The 23,912-nt window shown below is 39.1% G+C and overlaps 1 protein-coding gene across 1 annotated transcript in view; it reads left to right on the top strand.

Moving 5' to 3' along the window:
* Positions 1-23,912, top strand: part of MAGI2 (membrane associated guanylate kinase, WW and PDZ domain containing 2) — a 967,915-nt gene that overhangs the window by 837,612 nt on the left and 106,391 nt on the right. The window contains exons 11-14 of the mRNA XM_075857349.1: positions 8,078-8,109; positions 8,241-8,430; positions 16,310-16,351; positions 18,139-18,230. Of these exons, the coding sequence (XP_075713464.1) occupies positions 8,078-8,109; positions 8,241-8,430; positions 16,310-16,351; positions 18,139-18,230 (356 nt within the window). The remainder of the gene's footprint in view (positions 1-8,077; positions 8,110-8,240; positions 8,431-16,309; positions 16,352-18,138; positions 18,231-23,912) is intronic.

The following is a 23,912-nucleotide window of genomic DNA, read 5'->3' as shown; positions in this document are numbered from 1 at the left end:
GCCAAAGTCTGAATTCCTAAAAAAAAAAATCACTTTGTAACCATTTACCCCTTTCGACACTGATATATTTTATATTAGCACATTTTTTCCCCAAACTCTTTTAGACCTCAATGTTATTGTACAAACACCTACTATTACACCCAGAACTAAAGGGAATCTGTCAGCAGTTTTGATGTTAGGAAAATGCCTGTTCCCTTAAGATTACCATGACTACTGTTCTAGCTTCTGGGCGGTTCTGTTTTACTTTGAGCCTATCTCTTTTATCTGTCTTTCCGCCATTTAGGTGTGGGGTTGTATTTATACCTGCTTCCTCCACCTGGTCTTTACTTGTGATTCTCCTAGTTTTCTGCACTGCTTGGAAACTGACCTCGGCTTGTCTCTCGTTAACCCCTTGTTTACCAATTTTGATCATTTGCTCCTGGCTGGTTCTGACCTCTGCTGTACCTGATTTCCACTTGCTCTGTTTTGGACTTTCTGTTTACCCTCTGGCTGGCTGGATATTCTGTTCAGGTTTTGTCTGCATTGCTCCTCTTATCCAACACTGAAATCTGCTAAGACAATCTGGGTTCTATGCAGCAAAGACCATCCCACCTTGTGGTCGGCTCTGGCGAAAACCTTAGAGTAGCCTTAGACTCTGTCGATCAGAGTTGCGACGGATTTGAGGTTGCAGTTTTGTTTGCACGCTCTTTCCTGGCAGTCTCCAGCAGCCTTTGGGGAATCGCTCAGCTTGCAATTCAATAACACTTGAGACTATGTAGAGGAGGAGGAGGGCAGTGTAACAACGCCTGTTGTGTCTGTCATGCAAGTTGCATGTCCGAGACATATAATGCCCCCTGATTCTGCGGCCACGAATGCCACTCTCTGCTATGAGTGACGGCTCCAGCGTACAATCAGGAGACCACTAACACTGTGACTCAGAGCAGAGGAGAGAGGCTGGTAACGTTCAGTAAGGGGAGCCTGGATCACTTGAGCATCAAGGGGCCACCTGTGTGACACTTGCGATCACGGCATGGTGGGTATTAAACTACCATTTCTTGGTCATGCAACTTGCAATGCCAACAAAATAGGTTTTATAAAACTGCCCTGCCTTTCCTCCACATAGCGCTGTCAGCAATTTTGGGAGCTCAAAATTGCTGACAGACTCCCTTTTAAAGGAACCTTGCTAAGTACAATAGGTTAAAGTTATTTGCGAGTAATTTCAAAGTGCTTGGTGGCAACAAGCTGTTAAATTAAAGGGGCACATTTTGTGTGCAGCTGGACGGGTTGCTATAAAATCTTTTGTTATAACTAACTTCACTTTCTCAATATTTTACCCTTTGTAAGGATCCATACAGATCTGCATTGATCTGTTACCGCAGTTAGCATTTGTTTGTTTGTTTCTACAAAGTGACATTTTATTTATTTCCCTTGCTATATTGCATTATCTTTGATTTCCAGAAGCACATAAAATGAGAAAATGTTTCACCACCCCCTGCTATTTATCAATTCTGACAGAATTATTATACTTGTGAGAAAACTACTGTACATCCAAATGTCACACTCATTGCGTCTTTTTATTAGTTCTTCCCCACCAAGCTTGACTTTGTAAATGAGAGGAAAAGTCAGGGACATGTAATAAGCAGCAATTTCAGTTCTTTGACATAAATGTAGTATCTTAAAGGTATCATTTCACATAAGACTAAAGTGATATAATGGCAAAGATAGATGTTGTGGGTCAGACCAAAACTGCCTTAGACCTTAACATGAAGCGAAAACAGCCAGTATACGCTTAAAGAGGCTCTGTCACCACATTATAAGTGCCCTATCTCCTACATAAGGAGATGGGTGCTATAATGTAGGAGACAGTAATGCTTTTTATTTAAAAAAACGATCTATTTTCACAACGTTAGGAGCGATTTTGGTTTATGCTAATGAGTTTCTTAATGCCCAAGTGGAACGGAAACGAAATCTCGCGAGATTACGGAGGTAAACGAGATTTCGTTTCAGTTGCTGAAATCTCACAGAAAAGAGTCAGAAGTGTCAGGATTCTGAATACACATGACGTCCAGGCTGGATGGTCATGTGATTCATTATCAGGACACTGGATTAACGTTAATCAAGCAGAATCGCTGTGTATGTGGCTGCAGATCATGTTCTAGTTAGAACGCGATTCTGCTGTGTAAATGAATGGAGAGGAGTGCATGATGCCGATTGGTGAGCGTCATACACTCCTCTGTACAACGCCCTCTTGGTTGAAAGTAAAAATACGCCCACTTGGGCATTAAGAAACTCATTAGCATAAACCAAAGTCGCTCCTAACGTTGTGAAAATATATTGTTTTTTTAAATAAAAAGCATTACTGTCACCTACATTACAGCACCAATCTCCTTATGTAGGAGATACGGCACTTATAATGTGGTGACAGAGTCTCTTTAAGCACTTTAAGGTTACACAATATTTCTTGCCTTCATTCCTGTCAGCAGTTCAGTATCAGAGGTAGAAAAGTTGAGTGTTACTCTGACCCAGAAGTCTCAAGTAGCGGAACTTAATTTCCATGTCTCAATTGTTTGTTTTATACTGAAAACTCTAGGAAACAGAAAGTAGCATTGCCAGCTGGAGTTTAAATTTCAGTAGCTCCATTGAAAGGATTTTATTGCAGCTCTATTACAAAGAAGTGTCATTAAAATGAAAGGCTATGTACACCTTTTGAAATAATTTTATTTATGTATTTTTAATAGTTTAGTGCAACTTTCTAAATACTTTTTATTAAAAAATTATTTTTACTTTTTCAGATACAGCTGCGGCACTGACGGGTTCAGTGTCAGCAGGTCCTGCACGTCTCTGACCTGTTATCAATCACATTTAAGTTCATAACCTTAGATGTGATCGGTAACTGCTCAATCCTGCGAGACATAGACACTCGGAACCCACTGACACTTAACACGTCAGTGCCGCTGACCTGACCGATACAGATTTCAGCGCTAAATACATGTTCTCTGTTTACAGGATACAAAGCAGCTGTATCTCCAAATTTAAAAATAATTTTTATTAAAAAGTATTTAGAAAGTTGCACCAAACCGTAGACATTTTTATTAAAAAAAAACAAACCCAAAAAAACGATTTCAAAGTTGTACATAGCCGTTTAAGCCTACCAAGTGACTCTCAGCACTTGGTAGGCCACTTAAAAACATCTGAACAGATACCTTTGTTTCCCTTCATAGTATCTTGATTGCCGATAAATTGAACTTTAATCCTTTATATAAATTAGCTGTAAGTGCTTCGGTTAGCTCTTTGTAACCCTACCCAGCTCTTTCCCCATTGGTGTTGATTGGCAACCCCAGTAAGCAGCACAATGCTGTAGCCATCAGTCAACAACAAGAAAGAAGAAGCTTGGCAGGGTTACAAAGCAGGACCCAGAGCACTTGCCGGGCTTGGGACCGCCATTGGAGCACTTGCGGGCTTGCCATGCTACATGCCTGATCACTTTATAGGCAATAAAGTTGCTATAAAGGAACACAATAGTATGTGTCCACCTATTTTTATGTGGCCTACCAAGCACTGGTATTGTTTGAAATTTCAGTCTCCATGCATGATTTTCCGTGCTTTTTAAAAAAAAAAAAAATTGAGGTTAATTACGTGTGGATCCATTTAGAACGTCTGCTCTAGGGGTTTAGGTGAGTGAGTGGGAGTTAATACTTTGTTTGCCACTTATTATGGTGGTCTGTCTCCCCTTCCAATTGACTTGTATATTGCATTCTATATGCCGTTTTTAAATGTTTTTAAGCTCTGCATAGCATACGGAGTTCTAATCAAATAAAATATATTTTGGATATTCACATAGCTATTCCATGACTTATTGGTTTTTGCCCTATACATACCCATTCTTTGTCTTTGAGTTACTGTGTTTCACAGGGTATGTGGCAGTACAAATGCAGTGCCTGCCTTAGACATTTTTGGATCCATTTAGTAGACACAAGTTATTTTATGACAGTTTGCTTTTCCATAGGCAAACTTTTTTTTTTTTTTAACACTGACAAGATTTACTAAAACATATAACTTTTTTTTTTATAATCCGTTTTTATTGTCTGATGTTGTATTGTTTTATCTACATCTCCTATGCAGATATTTTCATCTCCATGAGAACAGACTAACAGTCTACAAATCAACTCTGTTTAGTCTAATCCTGTCCCCTACTTCTTGCTAACCTACCAAATGTACGTAATTAAATAGTAGAGAATAGACAAAATGACTTCAGGATCTGACTACACAGGGTTTGTGGTCTGTTACCATGGAGACACATAGCTTTGCATAAGAGCTGTTGCCAAGTTGCTTTATTTTAAATTTTAGAAGCATTGGGACAGTAAAAAAAAAAAAAAATTTTGTGATGGTGTACACAGCCTTTAAAGTCATAACCATTCAGTAAAAGTATGTTTGTGTCTGTTTTTTTTTTCATTATTTTTACATTTCAGCATTGCATCTCTTAGGCCGTATTCACACTGCTGTAATATGGCTCAGTGCCATGGCCATATATTTACAGCCAAAACCAAGATCAGATCCTGTCCTATGTAATCGGGAGAGTAATTTTCAAAACAAATGGCCTTTGGAAATGTTTCCCGTTTAAGAATGATCCAATCCCGTTTTTAGCTCCAAATGTAGCTCCTGCACTGAGCTAAATAATGCCGTACTGCGGAGATATATACACTACGTGTGCCTTCGTATGTCACTGTATTATGGAAATATTCTCCACCAGAAGCAAAAGCATATTTCTGGCTCCTTTCAACATGTGCATGAGTTCTTAGACTGGAGTTACATATAAACACGTTGTCTCTGGTCTGCTGGACATTTAGATATGAATGTTGATTACGTTGGTCTGATACAGCCATCCATAGGACAGGATATTTTACCATAAGAAAAGGAACAACTGTTCCCATGATAGACATATAAAGTTCTACTTTTCTCCATAGTACTGACTATGATTGTTGTGATAAAAGTGATCATCTTTGTAAAAATTGCATTTAACAAAAGGTTTAAAAAAGATTTATTTTATACCTACAGTTGTACTGTGGTTTTGCCTAGACTTTTTCATTAAAAAAAAAACAGTACTAGGAAATATTTGTGGAACTGCTTCTATAGGATACAATAGCTCATTTTTATGTTGTGCTGTGGTTTTGCCTAGACTTTGTGGAACTGCTTCTATAGGATACAATAGCTCATTTTTATGTTGTGCTGTGGTTTCTGAACAACAGAACATAAACTAAGGATCACACAGATTTGACCAAATCTGTGTGATTGGGTTTTTTCAAGTAAAAACGTGTGAATGTACCATGCCCATGTACCATTGGCACCCATAGACTGTTATGAGCCCATATTGCACCTCTGTGTGGAGTCATACTGAGATTTTTTTCTCACAGATTTATTCAAAACCTATAAAAAAAACTAATTGCGGCAAAACATGGCACATTCTAGAGAGGAATATGGTACCCCCCCCCCCCAGAAATCTTATAGCTCTTTGTGATTTCAAGTGTCACGTTACAGGGTTTGTGCACGTGGCTTTGCTGTGTGTATAAATGCTAGTAATGCTCAGCAATATTGGGAGATCTACAGGGTGGGCCATTTATATGGATACACCTAAATAAAATGGGAATGGTTGGTGATATTAACTTCCTGTTTGTGGCACATTAGTATATGGGAGGGGGGAAACTTTTCAAGCTGGGTGTTGACCATGGTGGCTATTTTGAAGTCAGCCATTTTGTATCCAATTTTAGTTTTTTCAATGGGAAGAGGGTCATGTGACACATCAAACTTATCGAGAATTTCACAAGAAAAACAATGGTGTGCTTGGTTTTAACGTTACTTTATTCTTTCATGAGTTATTTACAAGTTTCTGACCACTTATAAAATGTGTTCAAAGTGCTGCCCATTGTGTTGGATTCTCAATGCAACCCTCTTCTCCCACTCTTCACACACTGATAGCAACACCGCAGAAGAAATGCTAGCACAGGCTTCCAGTATCCGTAGTTTCAGTTGCTGCACATCTAGTATCTTCACAGCATAGACAATTGCCTTCAGATGACCCCAAAGATAAAAGTCTAAGGGGGTCAGATCGGGAGGCATTTCTTCTTCTGCAGTGTTGCTATCAGTGTGTGAAGAGTGGGAGAAGAGGGTTGCATTGACAATCCAACACAATGGGCAGCACTTTGAACACATTTTATAAGTGGTCAGAAACTTGTAAACAACTCATGAAAGAATAAAGTAACGTTAAAACCAAGCACGCCATTGTTTTTCTTGTGAAATTCTCGATAAGTTTGATGTGTCACATGACCCTCTTCCCATTGAAAAAACTAAAGTTGGATACAAAATGGCCGACTTCAAAATGGCCGCCATGGTCAACACCCAGCTTGAAAAGTTTCCCCCCTCCCATATACTAATGTGCCACAAACAGGAAGTTAATATCACCAACCATTCCCATTTTATTTAGGTGTATCCATATAAATGGCCCACCCTGTATATTTATAAACTTTGTTTTACATTATTGGCCACAATACCAAACTTTGCAACGAAAGAATGATTACTAAGGGTGTATTTACATGCGCGGTGGCACTGCTGCATTTCTACTGAGATGAAGATGTTTCGCCCGAATTCCGTCTGAAAAAACGGCTCCATTACGCCGACAAACATCTGCCCATTACTTTCAATGTACTGTGCCGACGACCTGTCATTTTACGCGTCACTGTCAAAAGACAGTGTGTAAAAAAGACGGCTCATCAAATGAAGTGCAGGACACTTCTTGGGACATAATTGGAGCCGTTTTTCATTGACTCCATTGAAACACAGCTCCAATTATGTCCGTAAAGGACGCCGCAAAAAACGCGAGTACGAGCAATTACGTCTGAAATTCCGGAGCTGTTTTTGCCTGAAAACAGCTCCGTAATTTCAGACGCATTTTGTACTGTCGTGTGAACATACCCTTATGGTGCTTTTGTGGTGGTTTTTCCACATTTTATGCATTTGTGAAGCCACGACTGTAATGAAAAACAGCATGTACAACTTCATGTGGAACACAATTCATCTTTCCATAGAAACCATTCTTGGAACATTTCTATTCTAAAACTTCAGCATGCAACCACGATAAAAAAAAACATTTGTTACTACATTGTTCTCTATTGCAAGACTTTGCCAGCATTAGCATATATCTTAGTTTCCTGCGTCATTGTGGGAATCATTTGAGAAAGGAGGCATACAAATCTGAGTTTTCTTCAACTAAGAAAGATTTTAAGGTTAATGCATAAGTATTCAGTTTAAGTTTAAGTGTACCTTTAGCCAAGAATGGAAACTTCCCAGTGCTCCTGAATCCTATTGTGCAATAAGTTTGTGAAGTCTTTCTGTTCAAAATGCAGCTGTTTTCTATACAGACTCCATGATAAATGGGTTGCTTGGTCCCTCAGTCGCCTGGGCTGGACCTTGTTACCCGCTCCCCTTCCCTCTTTCTGTCAGTCACATAAAGTTTCTTTTGATTGTCACATGCCAGGTCCAACGAACTGCTAAATTGTGACTTCACTGTGTAAAAAGTCCTTGAAAGGCTGCAGTGAAGCTACAGTTTCGGCAGATCGCAGGTCCTTGAACTCTTCAGTAAGATCCAGTTAAGAAAAAAATAGGTTGTAAGCAATATTTACACCAAACAAACATAGCACTTTTGTTATATACAATGTGGCACATATCCTCATGAACATAGCCATATTATATGGCACGCTCCATCGGATTCTGTATGTACAGAGGTGATTTCCCCTAAAGTAATTCAAAGAATTAACTCATTGTAAGGCAGCACACAACTCTCTTGTTTGCATGAAGCATTGTAGTCTGGAAGTCAGCTTTAAATTTTAAATGTCAAACTTTTTTTTTACACCAAGACAGTATTAATATTTAATAAAAAATTTAAATAAGGATAATGTATATAAAATATTGAATCGGGGGGAAAAAATATTCTACAGTCTGTGACAATGGTGTTTTGTAGCATTTTTTTAAACACATTAATTGTATATAAAAGTAATAATCATAATATTTCCGAGGCCTAACCTTGTCACGCTTTCATTGTTTTCAGGTTTCTTCTCTCCATGGAAAAGTTCTAAGCCTGTGAGTCACATTTATATTGATTTTGTTATTCTACATCTGCTAGGTTCTAATGCGTGGTTGCTTTAAATAATAAACATATTTGCAAAGGTGAAAAATATTTTTAAAAATTATGAAAACCTCTTGTATTGCAGATGATGGAACGATGGGAAAATCAAGGAAGCCCCCAAACTAGTTCATCTGCACCATCACTACCACCAAATCTCCCCTACCCACCAACGCTACATAGAAGTTCATTTCCTGATTCTACAGATGCCTTTGATCCAAGAAAACCTGACCCTTACGAACTCTATGAGAAATCAAGAGCAATCTATGAAAGTAGGCGTAAGTACAATTATTTCTGTACTAAAAATAGCCTCCAGCTGCACACACACAAAAAATAGGTTTGTCAGTGCCTGTTCTGACACAATATTCTCTTTAACATAATTTAGTCTCTTTAATCAGATTATTAGAAAATCCATTTGCCAAATTGTAATTGCATGTGCAATGGAGGCTATTTTTGTGCTGCATGTACAATGATTTCACAAAATAATTTCAAGACGTCACTAAATGATTTTTGTAGTAAGGTGCATACAAATTGGATATCGATGTTTACTGCATTTTTCTTTTTGTTTTAGTTTGTAATAATAAACCAAATTTTCCCACTTTAAAATTATTATTCATGTACAACAACCCTGTTCAGTGGCTGCTTCCCCCGATGATGAGCTGATCAAAGAGGTTCCTGTTCCTGAGACACCCAGTGATCAGCTCAAAAGCGGGGCAAGCAGCTGCTGAGCATTTATTGGCTTGCATGTAATACTACATTTCCCCTGCATCGTTCGCTGTAGTATGTAGAAATGTGTGACTATTGGAAATTTCCCCCAGGGATAACAAGTCCCTACAAGGGGTTTTAGATCCTTCACCCGAGGCAATCAGCTGGGCTGGCATAATTTGAAAAATATGATAAGACAACCCCATTAATGTTTACATTAATGGCCATACAAGTAATAGATGGCTGAAAGTCTGTCAGAGCAAGTAGCTACCCTCTATGATATCCATATACCCTTATAGAAGCTACCTACCACTTTAAAGGGGTTTTCCAATCAGACAACCCTGTTAAGAGGTAGTACCATCCAGAAAGTTTTGTGCAATGAAAACTATTGTGCATACAAAACTGTAATTATTTTAAAATATATTTACAATTTTAAAATGTAGCAGAAATATCAGTTGAATTGTTAATGCCAGACCCCAAATAAATAGAATTTAAGTTGGGGAATTATATTTTTACATAAAGCCTAATTTGTTTTTATGTATGTTTGAAAAGTATGCTATTTCCTTTACAGATTATAATTTAAAATTACATTTTAGGTATTTTAACACGGAATATTTAAGAATATATATAAATGTATATTCTCATTAACACCGCCATACCTGTTTATGCTAATACGCATTAGTGAGGCAATCTCTAGGTCTTTCAATCAGTCTGAATCTTGTTTATGTTTCAGAAACACTGTATTACAGTTGGAGATTCCATTATATGCTTTCAAATGTCAATGGCATTTTCTGCTTTATTATACTGTAAACTTAGATTTATTATTGTAATTTTGTCCGTAATGTAAACTGTGATATAGAAAAATCTGGATCTAAATGCCCCTATTTGGTATTAACCTGTTTTCTTGAGCATAGACTGTGTAACCTATCACACAGTTGGCTGCCAATATACACTCCTCAACATTGTAATTGCACCACCAAGAAGGGCAAGCCGTAAGGTTATGGAAATCGAGGAAGTAGCAGGTGTCGCTAAGATCTGCAAATGATCACATTTTCAAGCACCTAGCTCCAATCTTTGGCATGTGGGAGGGGGTTAAAAGCCAGATTGAAAGCAAAGTTATTTAGCCACATGAAACCTCAAAAATCGGATGAAGAGGTGTGGGATAATTGTGCGATGCCTCCTATTCATCGATGTGCCAGTTATCACCACTTGTCACAAACTGAGAGGGACAGAATCCTTGAACTGAGAGACCTTGCTTTATCGCTCTAGCAGATCGTTATGCGTCTAGGCCGAGATGTCAGCACTGTTCGATATTGCATTTCCCAGATGTTGGGAGAACAACAATGAACAGGAATGACATCAAGAGGTGTGTGGAGGAGACCCTCTGCACGGACGGATTGTCTAATTGGAAGAATGGCGCATAGTGATCCATTCTGTACTGCCAGTGAAATTAGACGTCACATCCCAAGCCTAGGGCGGCAACCAATGTCGACACAAACCTTTAGAAGGTGTTTACAGGACATTGGGCTATGAGTCAGACTTCCAGCCACAGGTGTTCTATTGACCTCACACCACCACTCTCAAAGCCTAAAATGGTGCACAGCAAGACGGCAATGGTAGTTAGAATGGAGGTCTATCCTCTTCAGTGATGAGTCCTGCTTTTGTCTCGGACGCCATGATAGCTGGAGTTTGGTCAGGAGACCATGTGGGTAACGCCATGAAGAGGCTATCAGAAGGGAACTTCACATCGGTCCTACTCCCGGGATTTTTGGTGTGGAGTGGCATAATGTACGGTAGCTAGACCCCTCTAGTATTCATTTTAGGTACATTAACTGCTCGGTGTTGATTTGGTAGAGGAACCAGTGGTACATCCATTTTCCAAAGTGTCCAGAAGCCATTTTTCAACACGACAACGCTAGGTCGCATGTTGCTTATGCTACTGTTAGCAGTCTGTGTGGCCTAAACATGCTACCCCTGCCTGACGCATCCCTAGAAATGTCTCCCATCGAGCACATCTGGGACATCATTGGTCGGCAATTGCAAAGGGAGCTGCCAGCAGCCAATATTGACGATTTGCATAAGCAAGTGCATTCAGCGTGGCATAACATTCCTCAGACAACCATTAATAACCTCATTGATAGCGTGCCACGGCATGTAAGTGCGAGTATTTCTGCGCGCAGCGCTCATACTCAATACTGAATAAGATGTTTGGAATATTTTGTTAACATTTTTTTATCATTTGCATATCACTAACACGTCTATCGATCCTGTGATTTCCACAATTCCAAAACTTTTTCTCCTTGGTGTTGTAATTTCAATGTTGAGGAGTGTATATAAAAGAACAGTGAACTACTCTTATGAAGAAATAAGCTAGTTCTGGCCATATGTCAAGATTCTACCTTGTATAGTCAGTTGTAATGAAATCAATCTACCTATTCCACATGTATGTGATTACTTTTATGTTATAATCAGTGTTTTTTGTAACATTTGAAGTGTAGAGCTATTAATCATTATTGAATGAAAGCGTGCTGGCATATCATTAAGTGCTGCGGTCGCTGGCATTAGTTTAGGTAAATGCACTAGTGCCAGAATCTTTCTAAGTGAGACATCAATCATATACTCTCAGATGAGGTGTTAGAAACTACAGCAGAGCCGCACTGCCAAGCTGATTTCTATGGAGAAGACAACATTGATTTTCCTCTCTGTACGATGTATTATTTTTTGTTTCTGTTATTAAGCTAAACTACAGGGAGGAAAACCTCACAGTTGGACACCAACGGCGCCCAATGTAACGGATTTACTTTAATAGGTTCTGTCAGGTTCCTGTCATGGTGTCCATAATTCTAGCTGACAAAATAGTGCAGAATGATGCGCTGTTATGTCTGGCATTTGTTACCGGATCTGCGATGGAGGCTCCTACGAAGCCTCTGTGCAGATGTGAACAAAGCCTAAGATGTTCTGTGTCCTCTTGAAAAAATTTGGGGACAATGTGGTGATTAGTTTTTTTTAAATGCAAGTGATTAGAATGTGAAAAAAATTTTTTTTTAACATACAGAAATGTCTCCTTTGAAATTATAAGTCTCTAAACCTTAAAGAGGCTCTGTCACCACATTTTAAGTGGCCTATATTGTACATGATGTGATCGGCGCTGTAATGTAGATTACAACAGTGTTTTTATTTAGAAAAACAATCATTTTTGACGGAGTTATGACCTATATTAACTTTATGCTAATGAGTTTCTTAATGGACAACTGGGCATGTTTTACTTTTTGGCCAAGTGGGCGTTGTGGAGAGAAGTGCATGACGCTGACCAATCAGTGACCCATCAGCATCAAACACTTCTCTCCATTCATTTACACAGCACATAGCGATATAGCTATATCGCTATGTGCAGCCACATACACAAACAGTAACATTACCTCAGTGTCCTGACAGGGAATAGACATCACCACCAGCCAGAACGTGATGTCTATTCACACTCCTGACACTTTGCAAACGTTTCTTTGAGATTTACCGCAAGGCAAGCGTAATCTCGCGAGTTTACGCTGTAAACTGTCATTTAAAACGAGTTTACGATTGCCTTGCTGTAAATCTCACAGAAGCGTTAGCGAAGTGTCAGGATTCTGAATAGACATCACGTGCTGGCTGGAGGTAATGTATATTCATTGTCAGGACACTTGAGTGTGTGTATGTGGCTGCACATAGTGATCTAGTAAGATCACTATGTGCTGTGTAAATGAATGGAGAGAAGTGCATGACGCTGATTGGTCACTGATTGGTCAGTGTCATACACTTCTCTCCACAACACCCACTTGGCCAAAGAGTAAAACACGCCCAGTTGTCCATTAAGCATAAAGATAATATAGGTCATAACCGTCAAAAATGATAGTTTTTCTAAATAAAAAAAACACTGCTGTAATCTACATTACAGCGCCGATCACATTATGTACAAGATAGGCCACTTATAATGTGGTGACAGAGCCTCTTTAAGCTGCTAACCTTGGAGGAAATTCACAATGCTCAGTGAAGTATTACATATCACCCATTGACACATCTCTTGGCACTAACTAATCCCATCAAGGGACTTCCTTTATCAGCTCAAAAAGCCCTAAGACAATATCTCCTTACCTGTAGAACAGAAATTACAATATACACATTAGTTTTGAGGGTAATTTTTATTTCTTGGACAAACTACATTAGTGTACAAATAAAAACAGTCATTTTCCTCAAATAAGACTAAATTAAATGAAGTTGGTTGAACTTTGAAACCAAAAATAAAAAAGCCCCATCAGTCCCACAAAAAATACAAATAATGTGTAGACTAACAGTTAAAAAATATATATTTGCCAACAAAAAGCAGCATTATAAAAGTTGTCATTTTGTTCTGGTCACAAAGATTCAATCTTTTTACAGTCTTCGCAGGGTTAAGCATTTAATAAACTTATACTTTAACTGTGCTATTTCTTTCAAAGCGTGCAAAATATACATAAATAGAAATCCAGAGACTTTTGCCCAGTTCCTTGACCCATACATCTCTATAGCTAAGCAGACAGCTCAATAACAGACTTTGTCGTGTAACGCTCAAAGGCATATTACAAGAAGCTTGTACAGATGGCCCTGGAATCGAAGTGCTGAAATTCTCCTGGAGGGCAGTTTTTAAAAAAGCATGCAGACCTTCTAGAGTCACTAGGGTGAGCTGTTAGAGAACATGTTAGTTTGAATCTCAAAGCATAGTTTTAAATAGGGAAAATTTCTATGAATAATTAATGTCATATCTGTTATTTAAGAATAACTTTATTTTCCTAATATTCAGTTATTTTTGGATAATAAATATTTGACTAGTTTTTTTTATTTTTTATAACTAACAACTAGACTAAAAATCTATCTATCCATTTCCCTAATCTAGTACCTTTAAAAAGTGTTAATTTACTAATTTAAATATCCATATGTATCCATTAATAAAAGTGAAATAAAACTTTAATCTGCACAGTTAAAAAGTATGCATGTTCCATATTTTAAGTCACGATGGATTTGGGGTCCCAAATCTAATTAAATATTTCTACACATAATAGTAGCTTGTCTATTAGTTTTAAATCTCCCACCAGGAGATGAAATCTGTAAAAATGAACGGCCAAGTATGAAAGCTAACATAGTTCGTTTTATTTTAAATGTAGCTTTAATTATGTAATATTTCTTTATTGTCATTTTGTTTTTTCTAAGTTTATGTTCACTTCCAAACACTTCCACTTCCTTTCACATATCAATTACCATAATATGTTCCAATGATACGTCGTTATGTTTTCTGATTGTGCTTGCCACTAAAGTTTTGGATTCTTAGAATACCAAAATATAAGTGAGGGAGTGTAAGCTCACCTTTAGAGAACACAATTTCCTTTTGTCATAGATAGATAGATAGATAGATAGATAGATAGATAGATAGATAGATAGATAGATAGATAGATAGATAGATATACACTCCTCAACATTGAATTCGCAACACCAAGGAGGAAAAGTTTTGGAATTGTGGAAATCACGGGATCGATACACATGTTAATGATGTGCAAATTATAAAAAAATTGGAAACAAAATATTTCAAACATCTTAATTTATTCAGTATCAAGCATCAGCGCCACAAGCAGAAATACACACACTTGGGCTCCTTGGCATGCTATCAAGGATGTTATTAATGGTTGTCTGAGGAATGTTATGCCATGGTGAATGCACTTGGGCATGCAAATCATCATTATTGGCTGCTGGCAGCTCCGTTTGCAATTGCCAACCAATGACATCCCAGATGTGCTCGAGAGAGAGGGGAGACAAGTCCGGAGACACTGCAGGCCATGGTAGCACATTTAGGCCCCACAAGCTGCTCAAAGTAGCACAAGCAACATACGGCCTGGTGTTGTCGTGTTGAAAAACCGCTTCTGGGACACTTTGGAAAAATGGCAGTACCACTGTTTCCATGACCAAATCAATGTAACGCTGAGCTGTTCAGTGTACCTGAAATGAATACTAGAGGGGTCTAGCTACCGTACATTATCCACCCCACATCATACTCACGGCAGTATGACCGGTGTGAAGTTCCCTTCTTAAGGTCTCTTCATGCCATTGCCCACGGGGTCTTCAGTCCAATCTCCGGCTCGAGCCAAAGGCGGGACTCATCGCTGAAGTGGACAGACCTCCATTCTAGCCTCAATTTCCGTCTTGCTGTGCACCATGATAGCCTTTGAGAGTGGTGGCGTGTGGTCACTGGAACACCTGTAGCTGGATGTTTGACTCATAGCCCAATGTCTTGTAAACACCTTCTGATGGTTTGCGTCAACACTGGTTGCCGCCCTAGGCTTGGTATGAGACATCCATTTTCACTTGCAGTACAGAATTGATCACTACGCGCTATTCTTCCAATCAGACGATCTGTCCGTGCAGACGTTAGCCTCCGCGTATCCCTTGCTGTCATTCCCTTTCATTGTTGTTCTCCCAACCTCTGGGACATGCAACATTGAACAGTGTTGACATCTCGGCCTAGGCATGTAGCGATCTGCCGGAGTGATAATCCAAGGTCTCTCAGTTCAAGGATTCTATATACTTATTCAAACATAATTAGGAGTGATTTCATAATAGAGGACAGACTCTGTACCTTTCCTGTCCACTTGTCAGTAAACGTAGTGCTATAAAGGATAGAGTAGTGCCAAAGACAGGATTCAGGCTAGTTATGGACCTGAAAAACAATTTGATTTCCTTGCCACTTGTCTGCTTTATTTTTGCATCATCCTAATTTTTCAACTGGACAATTCTGACATTAGACATGTATGAGGAAATTGCTGCATAAGTGGAGGTTACCCAAAGGTTATCCTGCAGTTTTATCCATTAACGCTGAGTTACATCACAGGGCAGGTGCTAGTTCCCACATTTTACCAACGAGCTCAGCGGTTGGAGCGCTGCTATTATACACAGCTGGGCTCCTGCCCGGATCAGAGTTAGATCCCGACAGTTTAATCCCTTAGATGTCGCAGTCAATAGAAGCGATGCCATCTAAGATGTTTGACAGAGGGAGGTGACTCCCTCTGTCAGCCCATCAGCACCCTACGACGTGATCACAGGCCTCTACTGGGTTAACATGTTTGTGATTTTAATATTTATGCTAATGAGAAACGGGTATTTTTAATGACTTCATATTTTAAGATGAGGGAGAGATTATTTGTTGACTAGTTAAGTTGTGCTCCTCAGGTTTTAAAACATAAATTGATTGTGTAAATGTTAGATTAAAATGTTTATTTGTGGTAATGGATACATTTTAATACAATGTAATATTTGACTTACAAGGACTGTGTCGTCGATCTTTATTTGTAAAATAAATTTTTCATATACAAATGATCCACAATTGAATTAGGTGCTGTGCAATTAGAAATTTTAAAGCATTTTCTTATGAAAATTCCTCATCTTCTTATTCAGAGCAAGTGCCACCCAGAGCTGGTTTCAGATCGGATCCTGCTGGCAAGTATTTCATAGCACTCATTGTCCTGTGCAATATGTGTCCATCATGTTGTGTCCTTGTGTAAATACATCTACTATAGCCATTGTTCCCAGTTGATGTCTCATATTGAGTTAATATCATGTCACTAAAATCTTTTGATGAAGTGGCTTTAGACATCCCCATATCCTCAAGTTACATTAACATCTGTATGATCTGAGTACTTAATTCATCCGTCTGAACTCCTTCCTCTTTTTGAAAAACTGAATAACGGGAATGACTAACCCACATGAGCTTAGAAAATTCAGAAAAGGGTATTATGGGTTCAGCAAATGAAGATTATTTATTGTATAATGAAAAGTTATTTAGTTTAAAAAATGTGTATCAATTCCACACGCTTTTAAAGATCTTTGAATGCAGTCACTCAATAGCGACCTTAATTGTTTGCTTCAAGTGGGTAAAAATCTTGAAAACATAAGGAATTGATACAGAAAGTAGATTGGAAAAAAGTATAACTCTTCATTATACAATGAATAACCTTTATTTGCTGATCCTTTTACTTACTAAACCCCTGTGGGTTAGCCATACATGAATTCATTTTTTTAGAGACTTTAATTCTTTGTGGATTTTAAAACTATGCAATGTATATATTGCAATATTGTTGAATATGTTGTGAATGTGGAGTTTTTCTTTAAATACCATATCGGTTTAAAAAGATTTCTCATATCTGTTGGATAACTAGATCAAATACCTAAAATAACTTTTCATAGAACACTGGAAATTTAAAGTCTGTGGCTTAGTATCATCTTTTTTTGTTAAATGCAGAAATGTTTATTGGTTTAAAAGGACTTATGTCTTGTTTAGTACGGTTGCTTCATTTTGTACAGTAAGAACCCAGAGATGTTTTCGGCAAATATTTTTACATTTCAGAACTAGAAAAGTAATTATTCTGTTGTAGTGATCTAGTGGTTATGGATTATTAGAACTGGTAAAACGTTATGCTGTCATCCCCCTATTCCACTAATAACCTGTAACTCTGTGAGGCACTCAATCCGTGAGAATAAAAAAGCATGAGATATCAGTGACAGTGAATACATGCTTGAGATAGTGTGACAGAGCATCAAACAATATATAGCATGTCATTACTCAACAATGACAAATATGTAATTATGTTACTTATGTAAGTGCATATTGTGTCAAATGTTTAAAGTTATCATCTGCAACATAGCTCACATAAGAGCTGTTACCAGGGACTGAGACCATGTGATTGATTCAATAGATGTACATATCAACTATGAGCAAATGAAATCTAGACACTTCCAATCCCAGAGATGAGCTCTTCTATCTTGTAGTAAATCACTCAGCACACAGCGCAGCTTATTTTACAGTAAGATCCAGCGAAACTCCACATAAGAGGTTATTTATAGTTCTGCTTTCTCTTTTATCTGGCATTAGTATTGAACTTATCACCCTACAATATCAGTGTGAATAAAGAATGATATGTGTTGTGTCATTTCTGTTTTATGTATGTCTGACGTGAACATTCAAATTAACTTGAGATTAACCTTTCTTTTGTACCATGTAATTCAATTAATATGGAAAATAACGCTATTTCTATGTCCATCATTTAGCATGGTCCTTTTAGTGTTTGTCTTTCATTTGTTATGTTGTGATCCATGTCGAATTAATAATATCCATGAACCATTCATCATTAATACACAATCATGCTTATCTCAATATTGTGTGTCTAGTGCTGATTCTATCTGCACCAGTGTTATTATTAAAGGCTATTTTATTTCTGTACCAACAGGGCCGGATTATAGGGAACTGGATGTTCATCTTCGACGGCAAGAGTCAGGCTTTGGCTTTAGAATACTTGGAGGAGATGAACCTGGCCAGCCTGTAAGTGTTTTGTACCAGACCATACACCAGTTATATCCCAATGGTTGCTGAAATCTTATTTAAAGATATCTAGTTATCACTGTACTTGTCTACGAAGGCTGGGGCTACACAGAGACTTGTTACATGCCACTGCTACAACATCTGTAATGGAGTTGTGTAGAACATCTCTCACGTAGATAACATCATGCAACATGTGCTTTTCAAATTGCAGAGAAATCCTACCTAGATGTATCTATTTTCAAAGTGGCTCCATAACCACAAATAAATTCCACGACTTAGTGTGATCATATGGACTAAAACTGTTGTGTGTAGTTGCAATTAGAGCGATCTGTTACCAAATTTTTGGTTTGAGATTGACTTTATTCTGTAAAACAAAATAGTTTATTCTGTTCACAAATATTTTACTAAGCAGAATAATGATGTGTGGCATACTATTTCTCTCTAACAATCCACCAATAATTTTGAGCCTTTGTCATTAGCTCAGTCCCTTACATGCAATCCAATAGACGGTACAAGGCTACTTATAAGGTGCCAATGAGTCCCCCTACCTACTGGACCACTGTGCAGCTGCATAGGTTGAACCAATGGTATGTGTACCCCTGCTGCATGTGTCATTTATAAAACTAGTGTCTGCTATCTCTGCTACTCTATTCCGCCTCTGTGTATAAAATATTTTGTTAAAAGCGTGGTAGCTATTCATTACCTCACTCCACTATTTTGCGCATTTCAATTATGACTCTTATGTGGGTTTTGCCCGAATAACAAATGCAATGGTGAAATAGAAAGAGAGAATACTAGACATATATTCATATTTGATTAAAAAAAATTTAAGTAGAGAATTGTGTGATGCAAGATTAGTAACCATGCTAGTATACCGGACTAGTTTAGATACTTAGATCATATACTTGCACATATAGATTACTATTACCTAATATAAAGCTGAAACTATGGCACAATGGGCTTTGGCTTTTGAAGGGTGCAGTCATAAACGGAAGATTTTGTTGTAGAAATTTCTGTGACTAAAAATCTGTTCCATTCATCTTAATGGGGTTGTTTCTGTAACCGGTGAATAGATTTATGCAAGTTTCATTTAGATTAATTGAACGGTTATTCAGTTGCAAGAATCTGCAACAAAATCTGCCGCATGTGACTGCACCATATCAGCTAAAAGCTATCCAATGAATTGACCCGATTACAGTCTAATCCACAGCAGTAGCTTCATTCACATAGTATAATTCATATTACATGCATTTGTAGAGGCTGTTTTTTTCTCCTATTGCAGTCTCCTACCTCACTTTATTCTACATGCAGTGCTACTACATAACAGGTTACCTTTAAACCTCTTGATGGCCTGCCTAGCTGACTGCCATTTTAGTGCAGAAGTGTTTAACAGGAAATTATTTCTGCTATAACATTACTACACCACCACCCTATATACACACTTAAAGGGGACCGGTCACCTCTCATGACATGTCTGGTTTTGTAAATACTTATATTTCCATGAAATAACAATTCTGGGGTCTCACGTGATGACGGTGGCATAGGAATGTCTGGAGGAAACAGCCTCACCCTGATAGGTCAGCGTGAGAGGCACCCTGCTAGCTCCACCCATTGAGAATCGCTGGCGGCCAAACCCACTTGGCTAGCCAGCGGTTCATTTACATATTGTTTAATAAATAAAGAGGGGGCAATATCTCCACAATGGGGGAGACAGAATTAAGGAACAAACACCACTGGACTCACAGACATAGCGGCAATTACGTGAGTCTAATAACTCACTTTGTAGGAGCTAGTGACAGGTCCTCTTTAACTTATGGTATTCTCGTCCAGAATTAAAATCCCTAATGTAAAGTCAGCTTTATTTTGGTGCCTCCTACATCTAATAATCACAAGGAGGAAAATTGTAAGAACAAGAAAGATTGTGAGTTATGTTCAGGGTAGTGGTGGGGAGACATTGTGTAACAAATGGACGTAGACTTTAATATTCACTTCAGGTTTTACAAATGGACAGGACAGACCTAGTTAAATGTACTAAGTATTACAATCTAAATTCTATCTAAAATGCTAAACAATCAGTTAAATATAATGAGACTAAATCCATTCAGCATTATACTGCATTATGATAGTCTCAAAGCTTCATCTCCATGAAGTGTGTAAATGTGTGCAGTGGGCATAAATGTTTTCTGAAATACCTTAAATACTCAATACAATTTGAGGCATCGTTATTCTTTATGCTTCCTCTAATATATGCATTGATACATTCAGCTTGGCAGCCTTTCCTTTGAAGGGATAATCTTAAATAGTATGAATTTGAGGAGTGAGGATTAAAAGACCTATTCTGGAGTATTATCTCTGAAATGAAAGTGCTCTGGATATATGATCTACACATAGTTCTTACTGTTGAATACATTTTTTCGTTCATTAAAACCAATTGCCTTATACTAAAAAGGCAGGGTTATAGTGGCCATATTACTGCAAATGTAGCAATGAAATTAATACTGTACTTGATACTTTTTTTTATTTGCACTAACAGTAGTAACTGTCGAGATGTACTCCCTTTATTAGAAGTAATTGTCGAGATGTACTCCATTTATTAGAAGTAGCTATCGAGATGTACTCCCTTTATTAGAAGTAATTGTCGAGATGTACTCCATTTATTAAAAGTAGCTGTCGAGATGTACTCCCTTTATTAGACGTAATTGTCGAGATGTACTCCATTTATTAGAAGTAGCTGTTGAGATGTACTCCCTTTATTAGAGGTAACAGTCAAGATGTGCTCCCTTCATCAGTAGTTACTGTCGAGATGTACTCCCTTCATCAGTAGTAACTGTAGAGATGTACTTCCTTCATCAGTAGTAACCTTCGAGATGTACTCCCTTCATCAGTAGTAACTGTAGAGATGTACTCCCTTCATCAGTAGTAACCTTCGAGATGTACTCCCTTTATCAGTAGTAACTCTTGAAATGTACTCCCTTCATTAGTAGTAACAATTGAGATGTACTCCCTTCATCAGTAGCAACTGTCTAGATATACTCCCTTCATCAATAGTAACTGTCGAGATGTACTCTCCATCAGTAGCAACTGTCAAGATGTACTACCATCATCAGTAGCAACTGTCGAGATGTACTCCCTTCATCAGTTGTAACTGTCGAGATGTACTCCCTTTATCAGTAGTAACTGTCGATATGTACTCCCTTCATCAGTAGTAACTGTAGAGATGTACTCCTTTCATACTGTCACGATGCGGGGTGTGGACCCACTGGGCCGTACCGGCAGCTGGCCAACAAGGTACAATACAATCGATAAAAACACAGGGACATATACAAAAACACCGAAAAAGGCCATACTTACAAATGGACACAGCCAGGTCAGAAATGCTGATGAAAGGGCGAGCAGGCTTAAGATAAGGCTCTGGCAGCAGACAGACACCCGATGGCTGTAACACAGCAGATGCAGCAGAAGACACAGCTCGACTTCAACTCTAGACGGTACAGAGGCACGGTAGCACATTATACAGGGTACAGGCAGCAGGAACGGGTAACACTGGGAACTGGAAAACACTGGGAGACCAATTGCAAGACAAACTTTAGGTATACAACAACGCTCAGGCAAAGATCGAGAGGGCAGAGTCCTTTTTATAGTCCAGCAGCATTCTGGACAAATTCTGGACAAATTAGCTGCAATTGTGCTCGCACTGGCCCATTAAGGCCGTGCACGCGTGGGCGCACGCGCCCTGCGGGACACAGTCGCTGAAGTGAGTGCCGGTGCCTCCCTGGAGGGAGATGCCGCCGAGAACTCACATGTCCATGGCTGCGGCCGTCAGAGGGTAAGTCAGAACGACGGGCCACGGCTATAGACGTTACACATCAGTAGTAACTGTCGAGATGTACTCCCTTCATCAGTAGTAACTGTCGAGATATACTCCCTTCATCAGTAGTAACTGTCGAGATGTACCCTCTTCATCAATAGTAACACTTGAGTTGTACTCCCTTCATCAGAAGTAACCTTCAATATGTACTACCTTCATCAGTAGTAACCTTCAAGATGTACTCCCTTCATCAGTAGTTACTGTCAAGATGTACTGACTTTATTAGTAGTAACTCTTGAGATGTACTCCCTTCATCAGTAGAAACTGTCGAGATATACTTCCTTCATCAGTAGTAACTGTCGAGATGTACTCCCTTCATCAGTAGCAACTGTCGAGATGTACTTCCTTCATCAGTAGTAACTGTCAAGATGCACTCCCTTTATCAGTAGTAACTGTCGAGATGTACTCCCTTCAATAGTAGTAACTGTAGAGATGTACTCCCTTCATCAGTAGTAACTGTAGAGATGTACTCCCTTCATCAGTAGTAACTGTCGAGATGTACTCCCTACATCAGTAGTAACTGTCGAGATGTACTCCCTTCATCAGTAATAACTGTCGAGATGTACTCTCTTCATCAGTAGTAACTCTTGAGATGTACTCCCTTCATCAGTAGTAACTGTCGAGATGTACTCCCTTCATCAGTAGTAACTGTCGAGATGTACTCCTTTCATCAGTAGTAACTGTGGAAACATACTCCCTTCATCAGTAGTAACTGTCGAGATGTACTTGTCACGTTGGGTTCATGGACCCACTGGGCCGTACCGCCTTGGCGTATGGCAGCTGGCCAACAGGGCGCAGTTAACAGTCTATAATTCGTATAGGGTACCTGTGGCACCTCGGACAGTAGCAAGGCAGGCTCGGCTGGGACTAGGCATCAGGCAGACATCAGGCGTGGTGTAGAAGGACAGGCGTGGTATACAGCACAGCACGACTACAGTTCAGCACGGCACTTGACCAGGATAGCATGGGATACAGGATACAGGTACGGGAAACACTGGGAACTGGAAGACACTAGGAGACCATTTGCATAGACAAACTTGGGGTACGACAACAATGCTCATGCATGGGAGGAAGGGGCTGGGCCCTTCTTATAGTCTAGGGTGCTCATAGGCTAATTAAACATAAAAGTCCGGTGCGCGCACTGATTGGTCAGCGTCATACACTTCTCTTTACAACGCCCAGTTGGTAAAAATGTAAAAAAAATGCCCAGTTGTCTGTTAAGAAACTAATTAACATAAATCTAAAATTGTTCATAACTTGCTCAAAATTGATCGTTTTTCAAAATAAAAACCACTGTTGTTTGTACATTACAGCGCCGATCAGATTATGTAGGAGATAGGGCACTTATAATCTGGTGACAGAGCCTCTTTAACCCCTTCCCGACATTTGACGTATCCATACGCCTAAGTCGGGTAGGGGATGTATGGAGCGGACTCACGGAGTGAACCTGCTTCATTTGATGCCGGTGTTAATTACAGCCGACACCTCAGAGTAACTAGCGGCATCGTGCTCGAGCGCGATCCCGCTCGTTTAACTCGTTAAATGCCGTGGTCAACAGAGACCGCAGTATTTAAATGTTAGAAAGAGGGGGGCGACCCCCTCTAACAGCTCATTGCGCCCCCCCCCCCCGCAACGCAATCACGGGGGGGCAATGGTTGCTACGGCTGCCTGGGGGCCTAATGAAGGCCCCCAGGTCTGCCATCTTTGTACACCTATTAAGCCCTGCCTCCGGCAGGGCTTAATAGTTGCCTGTCAGAATCACGATATTCTGCAATACATTAGTATTGCAGTATATCGTGCAAGCGATCTAACGA

The sequence above is a fragment of the Rhinoderma darwinii genome, chromosome 3 (assembly GCF_050947455.1).
Source record: "Rhinoderma darwinii isolate aRhiDar2 chromosome 3, aRhiDar2.hap1, whole genome shotgun sequence".
Classification (NCBI taxonomy): domain Eukaryota; kingdom Metazoa; phylum Chordata; class Amphibia; order Anura; family Rhinodermatidae; genus Rhinoderma; species Rhinoderma darwinii.
Note: the sequence above shows the minus strand (reverse complement) of the source record. Positions and strands in the feature narration are given on the sequence as shown.